This window comes from Mus caroli, unplaced genomic scaffold, assembly GCF_978045245.1.
Source record: "Mus caroli unplaced genomic scaffold, Mus_caroli_1 scaffold_7, whole genome shotgun sequence".
Classification (NCBI taxonomy): Eukaryota; Metazoa; Chordata; class Mammalia; order Rodentia; family Muridae; genus Mus; species Mus caroli.
Window position 1 is genome coordinate 23,156,390 of NW_028227262.1, and position 14,353 is coordinate 23,170,742.

At 46.3% G+C, this 14,353-nt stretch overlaps 1 protein-coding gene across 5 annotated transcripts in view; it reads right to left on the reverse strand.

The window, feature by feature from the left end:
• The window catches only part of Ano2 (anoctamin 2), a 320,900-nt gene that overhangs the window by 27,483 nt on the left and 279,064 nt on the right, over positions 1 to 14,353 (reverse strand). For all 5 annotated transcript variants that reach the window (XM_085839879.1, XM_085839877.1, XM_085839878.1 and 2 more), the window contains one exon: positions 12,813 to 12,958. In XM_085839879.1, the coding sequence (XP_085696005.1) occupies positions 12,813 to 12,958 (146 nt within the window). The remainder of the gene's footprint in view (positions 1 to 12,812; positions 12,959 to 14,353) is intronic.

Consider the following 14,353-nt stretch of genomic DNA (forward strand, 5'->3'; position numbering starts at 1 on the left):
CACATACCATACACACACAACATACATACACCACACATACAACACATACCACACACACACTATACACATACACACACAGAAACACATACACACCACACACACACCACACACAAACACATACCATGCACACACACACACCCATATATCACACATACACCACACCACACACTACACCACATCATACCACCCCCCATACCCACACCACACACACACATACTACATATACCACACCCAGCCCCCCCACACACACACATGAGCAGGGAGTGTGGAGGGCAGCCATGAGCTCACCCTTCCTTCCATCACCCATATAGATCACATTATTATGGCAAAGCAACTGACAGACAAAGGCCAGGAAGCCAGGTGAGCCCAGAAAGACAATTCTAAGAGACATTATTGCTACAGGGACCCTTGCATATTTTATTCTTTTTTCTTCCAAAGGCTGTGAAAAAGTCAACAAAATGAAAATAAAATTAGGACTTGAAAAATACAAAAAGTGTATGGAAACTTTATTGAAAAGGAAATATAAAAAGTCAGAAAACAGGGAAAAAACTAATATGCACATTCCAGGGACCCATAATGTGGCTCCGACACAATGCCAAGCTTTCCCTCTGAGCGCCTTGACTATACCAGGAGAAATGGAAAAGAGGCCCTTCCACCTGCTGAAACCTCAGCATCCTTCCTCTGTTCACTCCAGCCATCCTTTGTCCTGGCACTGGCCAAGCACCTTGGGCATGTCAGGGGCAGTGGCAGAGGTGATGGAGTAACGTGGCATCCAGACGTGGCGCTGCTGTTTCTAAGTATGCACAGGACAATAGATACCCAGTCTGGACAGCATCAAGCAGCTTCTGCCTCAGAAGTAAGGGAGACAATGGCCCGGGACTCACCCTGTTTCCCAGAAACCCTGGAGCAGGGCTGTCTGTGGTGTGCGAACTGTGGTTAAGTGCAGTTTAGAGAGAGGGCAGGTACCCAATTATCCAGTGGGCTGGCTCAGTTCTATAAACAGGATGGCTCCAGGAAAGGAATTTCCCAGTGCTTTGAGGCACTGCCTTGGAGCACACACTCAAGAGTTTTAGTCCACTAGCATTGTATTTCGTTTGGGGACAGGATCTGAGACCCACCCTGAATGGGGTTTGCACCTTGCAACAGATGCACATCTGTGTGGCTGTGTCCCTGCTTCTAGCACCAAATTTGCGCAGTTGTTGCAATTGTGTCTCTCATGGTGTCAGGTATATGGCAAAGGCTATTCATATCACAACTAACCCAGAATCAGAGAATGAGGCTGGCACCAGAGGCCAGGTTGTAACCTTCAGCAACACCCCTGGCACCTTCCTTCTAAGGGCTAAGCCCTTGCTTCAAAAGGGAGCACCTCCCCCCACAGATAGATAGCAGCACAAGATGATGACCACCTTTTAAAACATGAGCCTGTGGGGTACATTCCAAATTCAAACCACAACAGCGGTAGGCCATTTACTCTCAGGACGAAAGCACCCCTGGTGCCTGTGCATCATGGATAAGGAGATTCTTCACCTCTGGGTGGGACAAGTCATTCGAGTTGAGTATGGACAGTCAAGGGGCCTGAGATCCTTGGCCAAAGGTGATGTCTGTGAGGTGTGAGAACCATTTGGCTTTCATTCATTATCTTTTTCCTTCCCCAGCAAACACTCTACTGTGTTTACAGGCATTGTATTCTGGTGGGAAAACCTCACAGTGCTATTCCTTATTTATCAGGATAAAATAACACTTTTATCAGTTTTATCAAGAATTTCATCTGGACCTTGTTCTGTCATTTACAGGAATAAACTTGGAGCTACCTTTTTTTTTCCCTGCCATGTATTGCTCTGTAAGAGAAAGTCTATTGGCTACAAGTGTTTGGAGAACTTAGCCTGCAGCTCTTACAACAGAGGAAGAATTTCTCCTCATAGGGCCCTTAGGGAGAGTCCATAACTGGGCTCTGAGAGGCCTGCGGTAAAAGAGCTTTGAAGCCTCCTTTTGGGGTTGGGGACAGTGATGATTAATGCTTTGTCCTGCTCCTGGGCCAGCTTTCTTTCTCCCCTCAGAGATGGGGGAGGGGAGGCTACCCTTGAAGTCGTTCTTAGTAAGCTCTTCAGGAAGAGGGTTTGATATCGGAGATTCCCTTGAAAGCGTGGCTGCTCCCCTCACAGGTTTCCCAGTAATCCCTCACTCTCAGGTTTCCCTTTGTCTGGAGCCAGCCCATCCCCACACCCACCACTGCCCAAAGGAAGCTCCCTCCTCCTCAGAAGGACTTCCAGCCTCCACTCCAGCTTCCCCTTCACCTCAGGCCCCTCCCCCAGAGCTGCTGGGCCCAGGCCCCAGGCTTCCAGCTCAATTTAGAAAAATGTAAATATAATACAGCTCTCCCTGCTGCCGCCCCCCACTGATGACCTGCCCTGCCATTACAACAGACAGGCTGCAGTGGGCTCAGCACACTTCCTGTCTGCATGGGTGGTCCTGGAGATCTTGGGAAGGAAACTGACAGCTGAGAGCAAGGCCCAGGATCACCGTGTCAGGCACACCAGTGGGAGTGGGCAGCTTCGGTTTCATTGCTCATTTTTGTTCAAAGTCCAAGACAAGTGGCCTTCTGGAACTGGGGAGGTCTAACCAGTTGAGAAAGAAGGAAGAAAAGAAAGTTCACTCCCCTCTGTCTTTCCCAGAGTTAAACTTCCTTACCAGCCTTATCAAAACCTATTATAGAATGATCAGGACAGAGGGTTCTAGGCTCAGTTCCTCCAGTGAGCCATTGGGGTGACTTTAAGCAGCTCACATAGCCATTGGCATCTTGGGATTGAGGTGCACAGTTTAGCAGTTATATATAAAGGGAGACACCAGAATCAGAAAGGAACCTGGGACCACAGCCCAGATGTTTGAAACTCTTTATGGTACTTAGGACACTCCTTCACGAGAAGCATGGAAGCCTCACTCACTTCACAGGTGAATTCAGAAACTTTTCTCGCTGTCACTGGGCACCACACTACAATCCCAGAAAAGAAGAGCACAGCCACTCCGTGTATCCCAGCCCCAAAGTGTTAGTTACAGAACACTTCTGACACCATCGGGTTGCACCACAGATGACAGATGCGTTGTATCACATCCCTGAAAGCGCATCCTCTGGTTTAGCTCCCTGTATGATGGGGGAAGAAAGGCCCAGAGAGATGGAAAGCCTGGGGCTATACTCCTAGCTAGAGGCAGAGTTACAGCTTCACTCAGACATAGAAAGCAGTCAGTCTGGAGGGGAGGGGGGATGCACAAAGGCAGGGGTTTTCTCTGGGCCTTACAGTGATCAGAGAAAGATACAAGAGGTGACAGACTTTGCTTTGAGGACAAGGGTGAGGAGGAATCAGAGGTAAAAGACTGGTGACTCTGTCACCAGGTTTATTGGCCATCCAGAGGAATGGTAGACACTATTACTTCCTAGGAGGTTGAGATGTCTGCTCTCTTTGGTCTTCTGGTTGTTTCCCAGAGCTGCATGTAGGAGCGCATGGATGGGCTCTTGTTACACCTTCTCTTATTTCCCTGCCTTACTCTGGGAAGGAAGGAATAATAGCCCAGGGTGGGGGAGGGGAGCAGGCAGCCGTGAAGCAGAGGATGGGGAACACGAAAGGAGGAGGAGGAGGCAAAAAAGGAGAAACAAGAATAATACACTCTTGATAATCCACCCACTGGATTATCAGCCCATAAATACTTGAGGGCTGACCGGCAAGCAATGTTCCTGCCACATTAGGTGCCTGCAACCTAGAGGAGGAGACAAGGACATAAATGGATACCCTCACTTACACAGAGACTCCCTTACAGGGTTGTCTAGAATGTTCTCAGTACTCACTCTGTGAGAGGCTCTGGGCAATTCCGTAAATCAAGGCAGTCTTGTTCTAATAAAGCCTTGTGACTCTCTCACCACTGGGAGCCTGGAGTTTAGGAAGCAGTGTCTCACAAATCCTGCAGGGTAAGGGCCCCAAAGATGAAGGGAAAAGACACTTCAAGGAGCCAGAAACATAGAGCTGGGTTTACATGCATGACTGAAAACAGCAGAAGGACAGTATGACGTTGACCAGAGAAAGAGTGGGAAGCTGGGTGTGCTCTTGAGCAAGAGCGACAGGATCCAAGAATACAAAAAACAAGCGGCGGTGGTGAGCCTATCCAAGGAGGTGTGTTGAGGCTGTAGGATAAAAAGCTTCAGGAGGCCAAGAAGACGTGCAGTGAAGTGGCTTCCAAGACACTCCATGGGGAAGAACGGTGTAGACACGATAGGCGTACCAGATGTGGGTTTGGAGAGAACAGGTGTGAACAAAGACTAGGGACCTGGAAGTCACAGACAAGGACACTAGAGGACAGTGAGACAAAGGACTCAAGATCTCAAGGGAACTAAGCCATCCTGAAGACTAGCTCAGAAACTTCCTCTGGCACTGCTTTGGGGCTCTTCCCTGCCTCACAAGAAGACTCAAAACACACATGGGTAGGTAACCAGAAGATGATCCACTTGGGGTAGGTCACGTAGGTAGTTCCTATAACCCAAGGATGTTTGATGAGTAGCCAATTAATTATAAGAGGAAAAACAAGAGAGGAGAGAATAGCCACCCTAGCAAGAGAAGACATATTCTAAGAGAGACACTTGGGTCCCTCCCTATGGCTATCAGACTATTGATATGACAGACCCGAAAGCAGTAAAACTTTTCCAAGGCATCACATTCTAGTGAAAAGACAAAAGTTGAAGGCCTGGTGCCAGCCAGAAAAAGAACTGACCTCCCAGCAAGCGAGTTCATGCAGTTCTGACAACCCATTCACCACCTAACAAGACACAATTGAACAACAATAATGATGGGCTGACCAACGATGGATGGAACCGTGCTTTGATCAGGTCTGCCTAACTGTGTATACATCTCGTCCTCCATTTAAGCCTAAACCTCATGTCAGCACCCTAAAGACTGATTGGGTGGAGGTTCAGGCTCACCAGACTCCTTTACTCATTTCAATTCCTAGTGTGGCCATATTACATGAGTCCCCCTTCTCTGCTCTTCACTTTTATTTGTCTCTGTGATGGGTATATGGGGAACTGATGGCCAAGCCGGTTGGGACTGTCAGAGCCCGGGTTTAACCCTATAAATCCTATAACAAAAGACATTTCTCCATCACACATCTCTAAGTGATTGAAAGCCCTGGTCTCTCTGAAGGGTTTTCTCTTGTGGTAGAGAGGGTTTCCTGGTCAGTGTCTGTTTAACGGTCTCTCTGTGTCTGCCTTCTGAAGCTCCAGGGTACCTAAGCCACATCTGTTGTCACTGTGGCTTGACATCACAGCACTGCCCTCAGGCTGGCTGGAGGCCAACAGCAGGTACCAGCATTGGGAAGTTGAGTCTTGAAGTCCAAAGCAAAGCTTTAAGGTCAAGGCTGAAGTGAAAGCCTTGCCAGACTCACATTCATCTCTGTTCATTTCAAAGAGCTCAATCCCCCAAAGGATGGGGGAAACTAGAACTGGAGGCATCGTTTCTTTGAGAGAAACCCTGATAATAAACATGGATTACAATCATTTCAGGAGCTGCAGATATACATAAAGAACTATCTGGATATGTCCATGGAAAAGAGAGAGTCCTGTGTATTGTGAGATAAAGGGGGACAGGGTTCTGCTTCTCCACCACTGCAGGAAGGAGGGGTGCAAAGCTCTTCATTTGAGCTTTTGTTGAGCTTTTCTGTCTACCTTCCAGGACCTGTGCTGAGGGGGATGAGTAGAAGACTAAGACACACGTCTTACTCACAAACTAATCTCGTCTTCCAAAGGGCACAGGTAAGGACCTGGCGAGGGAGGGGGCATGGAGAATCAGAAAATGTGTCCAAGAGCAAACATATTTGAGTCCAAACAATTCTGCTAGAGCCTGTGAACAAGTGGGCTAGGCTAATACAAGCAGATGCAGATGTGGTGTGAGTGACCCCAACATTTAGGCCTGCCCTTCTGAAAGAACAGCCAGAGGAGAAAGTGAGCTCACGTATGCCTTTGCACGCTACCCTAGGGGAAGTCAGTAGCACTAAAGGATCTTAAGAAGATGCACTGCTTGGATGTGAGAAAACTCTTCTAAACACTGAAAAGGGGGCTATGAGAAAGAGTGGGAAAGGAACTGGGGAGACAAGGCAGACTGTATGTGCAGTAATACAAGAGAGGACCCAGGAAGGCTGTGTGCAGTAGTGCAAGAGAGGGAGGATAAGGCTTCAGGTAGAACTCAAAAGAGCACAGTCAGCAAGGGACAGATCTAGTAAGAAAGGTCCCAGGACCCTGCTGAGCCTCTCTCCTGATAACACTGGTGCCAAGTTGGAGGGGAGGAAGCTGAGAAGCAGTTGTCAAACTGCATTTGCTAACAAGCATCTTATCTGCACTTGGGCCCAGAAGGAAACCAAAGGCAAGTGGAAAGCCTCACATCTCTGTCTTCATCTTGAGTCTGCACTATAGCTGAAGTTACAGAGTTAACGGATCATCTTTAACCTTTCTTCTTGAGTCACCCTGGACTCTAAGATGAACAAAACCTGGCAGGGCAAACCATACTTCTACAGAAGACAACTACGCACGAGGACAAGACTGTACCTTCAGGTAGTACTAGATTAACAACTGAACTGATCCTACCATCTGAAGGTTCAAGAGTTGAGACAACAATGGGAAGACCATGCTGTGACCAGGATTGCTTATCTTCTATTTAAACTAAACGTCCTTGTCAATTGCCCCCCCCCCCCACAAAACACACAAATGTAAAGAATGTAATTTAATTTACCTGAGTCTCATGATAGGAAAAGCAAAAGGGTTGGTGCCTGGTACCAGACAGAGAACATGTCTTTTTTGTTTGTTTGTTTGTTTTTTTTTTTTTTTTTGTTTTTCGAGACAGGGTTTCTCTGTGTAGCCTTGGCTGTCCTGGCACTCACTTTGTAGACCAGGCTGGCCTCGAACTCAGAAATCCTCCTGCCTCTGCCTCCCGAGTGCTGGGATTAAAGGCGTGCGCCACCACGCCCGGCTCAGAGAACATGTCTTGTCAGGTCACCTTATAGAAGAAACTTAAGCCCAGACAAGAAAGACAAGACCACACCTTGACTCTGACATTACTTAGACATTCTTGTCCTCTATTGAAAATTAAGCTTTGCTCTAGGATCCCAGATATGGGCTAGGGATGGGTATGTGTTGTTGGATCTCTTTGTTATTTTTCTCAGTATGGTCACTTTGAATACATCTTTGCTTTTTCTGCTTCTCGCTATTACTGTGCATTAAGCCTACTGTTTACATGTTGAGAGAAGACTGTTCCCTGCTCACAGTCACTCCATATTGTGTAAGACAGTGGTTTTCCAAACTGTACCCTACATGGAGAGACTCCATTTTTACAACCATCTGTTGACTCCAATTTGAGGATTGAGGATGCTGTGACACTCAGGTGAACACGTGGATTGTACCATCTATGTAGCACAATCCATGAGGTACAGACTGATGAAGACTTAAGCCTGGGAGCAGAAACAGCAATACACTCTACATGTGTCAGCATGTGTTGAGACTGTAAGAGAGCATGGGTATTTTAAAGCCATATCTGGGAAAACTTAGATACAACAAACCAAGGAAAGGTCTTTAATTCTCTTAACTGGACCCCAGAAAAGGTAGACACCTCATATTGTGAAGTCAGCAGCCTCCACTGATCTATCACCCAATCACCAGTATGTATATGCAAAGAACTTCTACCTTTCCCAGAAGCCTTAGCTAGGCTAGGTCCCTGATATTAATATGGCCCACTCAACTGCCATCTGCCCATTATCCTGTTCCTCCTTCTGAACCTGGTTTCACCGTTGCCCCTCTGCAACTGTATTCTGTTCCATAGCTTAGATCTTAAACCTGTGACCAGGTAATTGCCTGACTCACAGCCACTGACATTTCTCCAGCTTTTTCCCTACAGCTGGGCTTGGTTTATAATCTTATAAATACAGACTTGACTTATATTTCTGCCAACTTCCCTACCTCTTGGGGCTTCTGAAACTTTCTGAACCCTTCTGTGGCCTCTTAGCCTTTTACAGCCATTCTGTAACCTACACACACACAATCACACACATGCATATACATAGTTTTAATTGTACTAGTGTGATATGTGATCTGACTGCTAATATTAGCAATTAAGATTAGATTAAGGAATGGGCAGATGACTCAGTGGGTAAGAGTGGCTGCTGAGCAAGTTCGTTGGTCTGTCTGACTTTAGATCCTCAGAACCCACTTAAAAGCCACTGTTGGTGGTGCATGCCTGAAGTCTCAGCACTCTTAGGAAAGTGAGAGGAGAGGGGACATAGGACAATCCCCTAAAGCTCATGGCTAAGTCAACCTGGAATATTCAGCATTGCAGTAGAGAACAAGAGAGACCCTGCCTCAAAATCATGAAGGAAGACAAGCACTGGAACTGAGCATGCCCTTTGACCTCACATACACGTCATGGCATAGGCACAGCCACACACACAGGCACATAAACATACATATACTAAAATTAACACTTTAAAAAAATATTATAATAAAAAACCTGTTTCCCCAGGCTAGGGTTACCAAAAAAAGGGGGGGGCATTCTGTAGACTGCTGCTATGGAAACCACTATACTTTTCGAATGTATTATTATTCAGTTAAACCAAATCTGATATGATAGAAAGACACAAACATGTTTGTTTTGTCTATGTTCATGTCATGGTATACTCACAACAGTATAACAGATGCCAAAGTCTAGGCTCTGACCCTAACTCTGTTAACTGGACCTTCTATCTGTTTCTCTTCTCAGGATGGCCACACTGAGTAAGGCTCCTGTCTTAGTTAAGGTTTTACTGCTGTGACAGACATCATGACCAAAATATCTCTTACAAGGACAATATTTAATTGGGATTGGCTTACAGGTTCAGAGGTTCCGTTCATCATCATCAAGGTGGGATCCAGGCAGGCATGGTGCAGGCTGAGCTGAGAGTTCTACATCTTTGTCTGAAGGCTGCTAGCAGAATATTGACTTCCAGACAGCTAGGTTGAGGTCTTAAAGCCCACACCCACAGAGACATACCTACTCCAACAAGGCCACACTTCCTAATAGTGCCTGCCATTCCATAGGCCAAGCATATTCAAACCCTCACAGCACCTTTCTGCTTTGTACTGTTTCTATGATTTGAGCTGGCATTTAGGAATGGGGGGCCAAGCCTACCCTACTGGGACAGCCTGAGCCTGGGCTTTGCCTTTGGCCACACTACTAATGCTTGCATGAAGGTGCTATACCAGTTCATGACTACTAGCCCAGGAGTACAGATGTACCAAAGTCATAAGACAACTCAGATGTGACTGCAAGGCTATGAAGTCATGATATCTGAGGTCAGAGAACCCCTGCACTTCCCCCAGACTGGGCAACTCCTTCAGGCTTTGGTGGGCATTTCCAAAGAGCAAGAGAGACTGGCAGCCAGTAGCCTTTAAAATGCCATCTGAATTTCCCTTCGAGTTAAAAAAAAATCTTACAACTCCCAATGCATCCCCCAACCCCCACTGTCTTTTTAGAGTTTAACAGGATTTAAGCTTGGGAGTAGGAAAACTGGGATTTCCTCTAATGATCTTGCAAATGTTAAAGAAATTCATTTTAGTTCCACAGTAATGGCCTCAGGACTTCACCATTTGGGTTGCAGTTGGAGAAGATGGGAGAAATCGGGCTGAGGGGGTGGGGTGGAAGAAATGGGGATGGGAGGTGAGCAGGTAACTGACTACCTAATTGGAAAAGAGTAGTGATCCTGTCTTTGGTGACTAGGGGAACAGAAGCTGTGGGATTTAAAGAAACAGGTCAAGGAGAGCCATGGGAGATTCCAGACACACAGAGAGCCTGGCCAGAGGATAGCATCTAGAGTGTTTAGTCAGGCTTCTGAGAGACATCCTCAGGTCTGCCTCACACTCTGAATATAACCCCCTTTTAAGCCTTTCCAGCTCCCTGTAATTTTAGGTTGAAAACCTCCATTGGAGAGAAATTGGACTCTTGGCCGTAGCAATCAAGGGGAAGGCTTGTTGAGGGGCTATGTCCACAAGCACCCCCATTTTACTACTCTGCATTCCTCTGCATTCCTCACCTACTTCCCAGCGTGATCCCAGTGAGGCAGGAGAGTAAGCATGAAAGTGGGGGCTGCAAACACACGCTGCAAAATTAGCATACACAACACCTTGTTGGCAAAGGGGAAACCCGGGAACTCCTAGCCACTGTCTCAGAGGCAAAGGTGCTCCAGAGTATCTGAAAGTCACCTGAGATCTTTTTAACACTAAAGTAAATACAGCCCAGGAGAAGGTCTAAGATGCTAATGAGACATGTAATGCATGAAGTTGCATCACATAGGAGTACCTGTAAAGGAACCCAGTGCCTTAGGAAAAGCCCATGTTATTGCAAATGAGCTCCAGAGCTTTTACTATGCAAATGACTCACCCCACTCTGGTGAGTGCTGCTGGTACCCTTTGGGCTACTAAATTGCACTGAATTATTAAACTAAACCTTTCCTCTGCTCTGGCCTCCTGCCTCCCTTGGAAGTGTATCTTTTTTAAAAATAAATTATGTCTGTTTCTGCTCTGTGCTTGTTTCTTCGTTTCAGGGCAGGAGAACTCTGAGTCCCTCTACCTCACCAGGAGGTAGATGATATGACCAAACCCCCCTTCAGATGGAAAAGTTAGGTCTGCTGATGTTAAGCATTATTCCCAGAGTCATGTACTTAGCTGCCAGGTGGCACAGTTGGAAGCCCACAGCTTGACTCTAGAACATTCTCTATGTTGCTTGACAAGGTTTGGTGGAGTTTATTCTCCAGTCCCTATCTTGATGGTATATAAAATAACCTTTCTCTTAAAGACAAAGAAGATGGGCCAGAATAGGTCTGGACACAACCCAAACAAATATATGTATATTATATATTATATATATTATTATATATTCTATAAAATATTTATATGCTACAATGCCTCTGAAATGGTTGACAACCTTAGGAAAATGGCAGAAATAAGCTTTACATACTCTTCCAAGCAAAACTATTTTAGTATCAATAGAGTTGCTAATAACATCAGTATCAATGCCATTCTGATTGTCCTGGTAATGGCCAAGATTTTACAATTATTCCTCCCCTTCTTCATGAGAGGTGGGAACTTGTCAATCTTCAGGCTTCTCCGCTAATCGCAAGTCTGTTAACAGAGTTCTCCCCATCCCCAAACTGTTAATATAAGTTGCTTTCCCTTGTCAACAACAGTTGTTCGCGGCCTCATGAGGCTGTTGGCACATGTCAATACTCTTCCTCGGACTGTGCTCTTTGCTCTATTGCTGATAAAACCCCAGGAACGCTGTCTCTAATTCACCCTCATATGTAGAGAAGGGAACTGTAGCAAAGAAGCCTCCCCACCGCCCACCAAGCCCACATTTAAAAATGAACTTCCATTTGCCTCTTCAAGTCTGTACAACAACTTCTTTATGTTAAGAAAAACCCCTCAGCAAGTAGCAAGTCTGCTCATTAAGTCATTCAGCCAGGCACTAATCTGTTTATTACATACATTGCATGCCCGTGAATCCAGGAAATGTGCTGGGCTCCCGGGGAATCTGAAGACGGAAGAGCCTTAGCCCCTTCTCACAACTCTTTAGAACCTAAGAGGCCACGGCTGCCGAGGAGCAAATTGGGGAGCAATAACTCAGTAAGATGCCATTAGTGTGGGTACCTCACATAATGCCAAAGCAGAGACGCACACAGGTAATGATGCCGCCCAAGAGAAAGTGGGATTGGCCTGGAAGACTTCCCTGAAGGAGCATTACATCAAGCAAAGCTAGGAACCAACATCTGGCTCCAGAGGTTGATGTAGAAAGGGCACAAAGGGGCTGGGCTTACTGTGCACTGATAATTGTCAGATATCACATGATTCCAAGGGCTTTGTACTCAGTGAAAGAGCATTTCCCCATACCTCCTGCAGCTTGGTCGATTGGCCTACTCCTTTCAGGAAATGATGTGTCAAAATGAACCAATAATTTGATGATAAACATACTTTCGGACAACTATTAATACTTGAGCAAGTGTATCTTGATGAAACAATACTTCATGAGGACATAAGAAAGTGTATACTGTATTAGAGCATCCAAATAGGAGCCAGACTGGAAGATAAGCCTCTGTGACCTGAAGCTTTTGGTCTGTGGTTTCCTTAATTTGTTACTTCCAAGTGATAGAGAATACCGAATATCCATGCCAATATAAAATGGGGGTTATTCTGCCACGGCCAAAAGTTGAAGGTAGCTGATCTAAACTAGAAGACACACAACAGGAAACTCCTGGCTTCTATCCATGTGTGAACCAATGAGGCTTTATTAGCCTGCCCTGACCCACACTTCTGCCCTCCTCAATTAAGGAAACGAACCACATGCTTTACTGCTAGGATTGTCCTCTCACCCCATGAAATACCATCAACATTGGTAAAAGAAGGTGCCCTTATACCCAGCCCCCTCCTCAGCACTGTGGGCTTTCCCTATGTTCCCCTTTTTAGAGTATATAGATCCCCAGCTTAAGTGTCACAGGACTGCTTTAATCTTTCTGCATGGAAACTGCATTCTTAAATCACAGATTTCACTGTTTCCCTTTTGGTGTGGTAGAAACCACAGGAAAGAGCTCAGGAGAACAAGCATTTTCTTAGCAGAAGAGCAGAGGAGACCAAATCACATCCTGGGATTGGGAGAGAAGGGGCCGCATCGAGTATCTGAGGCCGCCCAGTCCTTCCCTGGCTCCTCCCACAACCCCCCCCCCCCTCGGAACCCACCAGCAGAGGAAGGAAGATAGGCTCTTACTCATTTCCATGTACTCAGGAGTCAGCCCAGTGTAAGGCTCTAGGCTGTGGTCCAGGTCCCACTGCTCTGGACGTTTTGAGTGGTCAGGGTCACTTTCTCCAGGCTCTGTCTCATCTTTCAGCTTCCGAAAGAGTTTCTTTAGCTTCCTACAAAACAAATGGAGTGGCCACTAAACACAAACCCTGGGGAGCAGAGTCATATCAGCAGAAGAAATGGAGGACCTGACAAGTACAGACACTCAGTGGGAGAGGATGTGTTTAGTCCTGCTGTGACCTGATGTGCCAGGCCAGGTTGATACCCATGGGGGTAGAGATAGCTGTGGAGGAGTTTTTTGAGGGTAGTTCTGAGAGGAGAAGAGAGGGGAGAGGAGAGGAGAGGGGAGAAGAGAGGAGAGGAGAGGAGGGAGGGGCTGTGATCAGGATGTAAAATAAATAAATGAATTAATGAAAAAGAAAGAAGGAAAGAAAGAAAAGGAAGGGAGGAAGGAAGAGGGAGGGAGGGAGGGAGGGAGGGAAGAAAGGAAGGAAGGAAGGAAGGAAGGAAGGAAGGAAGGAAGGAAGGAAGGAAGGAAGGAAGGAAGGAAGGAAGGAGAGACTAAGTACAGGCACTAAAGTAATTCCTGAACCAAGCAAGGAGGTCTTTTATTAGGATAATAAAGGATACCAGGGAAAAAGGTTATCATCGATGCCACCCGTCTACAAGCCCCCCCCCCCCCAGCCTACAACAGCTACCTCCTGCAAGACATATCGGTGCAACCGTGGGCACTGCAGATCTTCTTGTAAACGAATTACTTATTCTAGCTAGCTTATATAAAATAAACAAACTCCTGGTATTTTATTTATAAGCTGTAAGACTAGATTGGGCAGGTTGTGAGCTATTCTAACTTACATTCCTCCCATATGTCCCTTGCTACTTGCTGTTTGAGTCTCTCCCAAGTTATTTCCACTCTAGCAGCCTGTCCTCGGGGTCCATGTCTCCTAGCCACGTGCCGGTGGTCCATCTCCTCTCTTGGTGGCCTCTTCTCCATCTCCTTTCTCCTTTTCCTCCTTTTTCCCCTTTCAATGACTCCTCATTGGATCCTTAACTCCTTCCTGCCTTTCTCTCTCTCCTGCCCAGTCACAGGTTCTAGCCTTCTATTAACCAATTAACTTCAAATTGGTGAGGGAGGTATACACAATAAAGAGAATTCTCTTATCTGGGGGCAACCAGATCTTGGGGTACAGAATTTAGCATTTGTATACACAGTACCAGACCAAACCCCAGCATCCTGTACAGGTAATCAAAGCTGCTCTGAGTTCAGGAGTATAACAACTATATCATACCTGGAAGTCACAATCTTGGGTGTTAGCAGGATAAGGGGTTCCACAGTCTTGGGGCCTGGTAGGTCACAGATGTGTTTAAGGAATAGTGATCCCCTAATGACTCCACCCAGGGGGCCCAGGTTGCTCATTGATCACCTCCTAATACTAGCACAAGAATGACTCCTAGAGAGACTTTACATATAAAAGGTCTCCAGTACAGTTGGGTGCAGACCTTGTGAG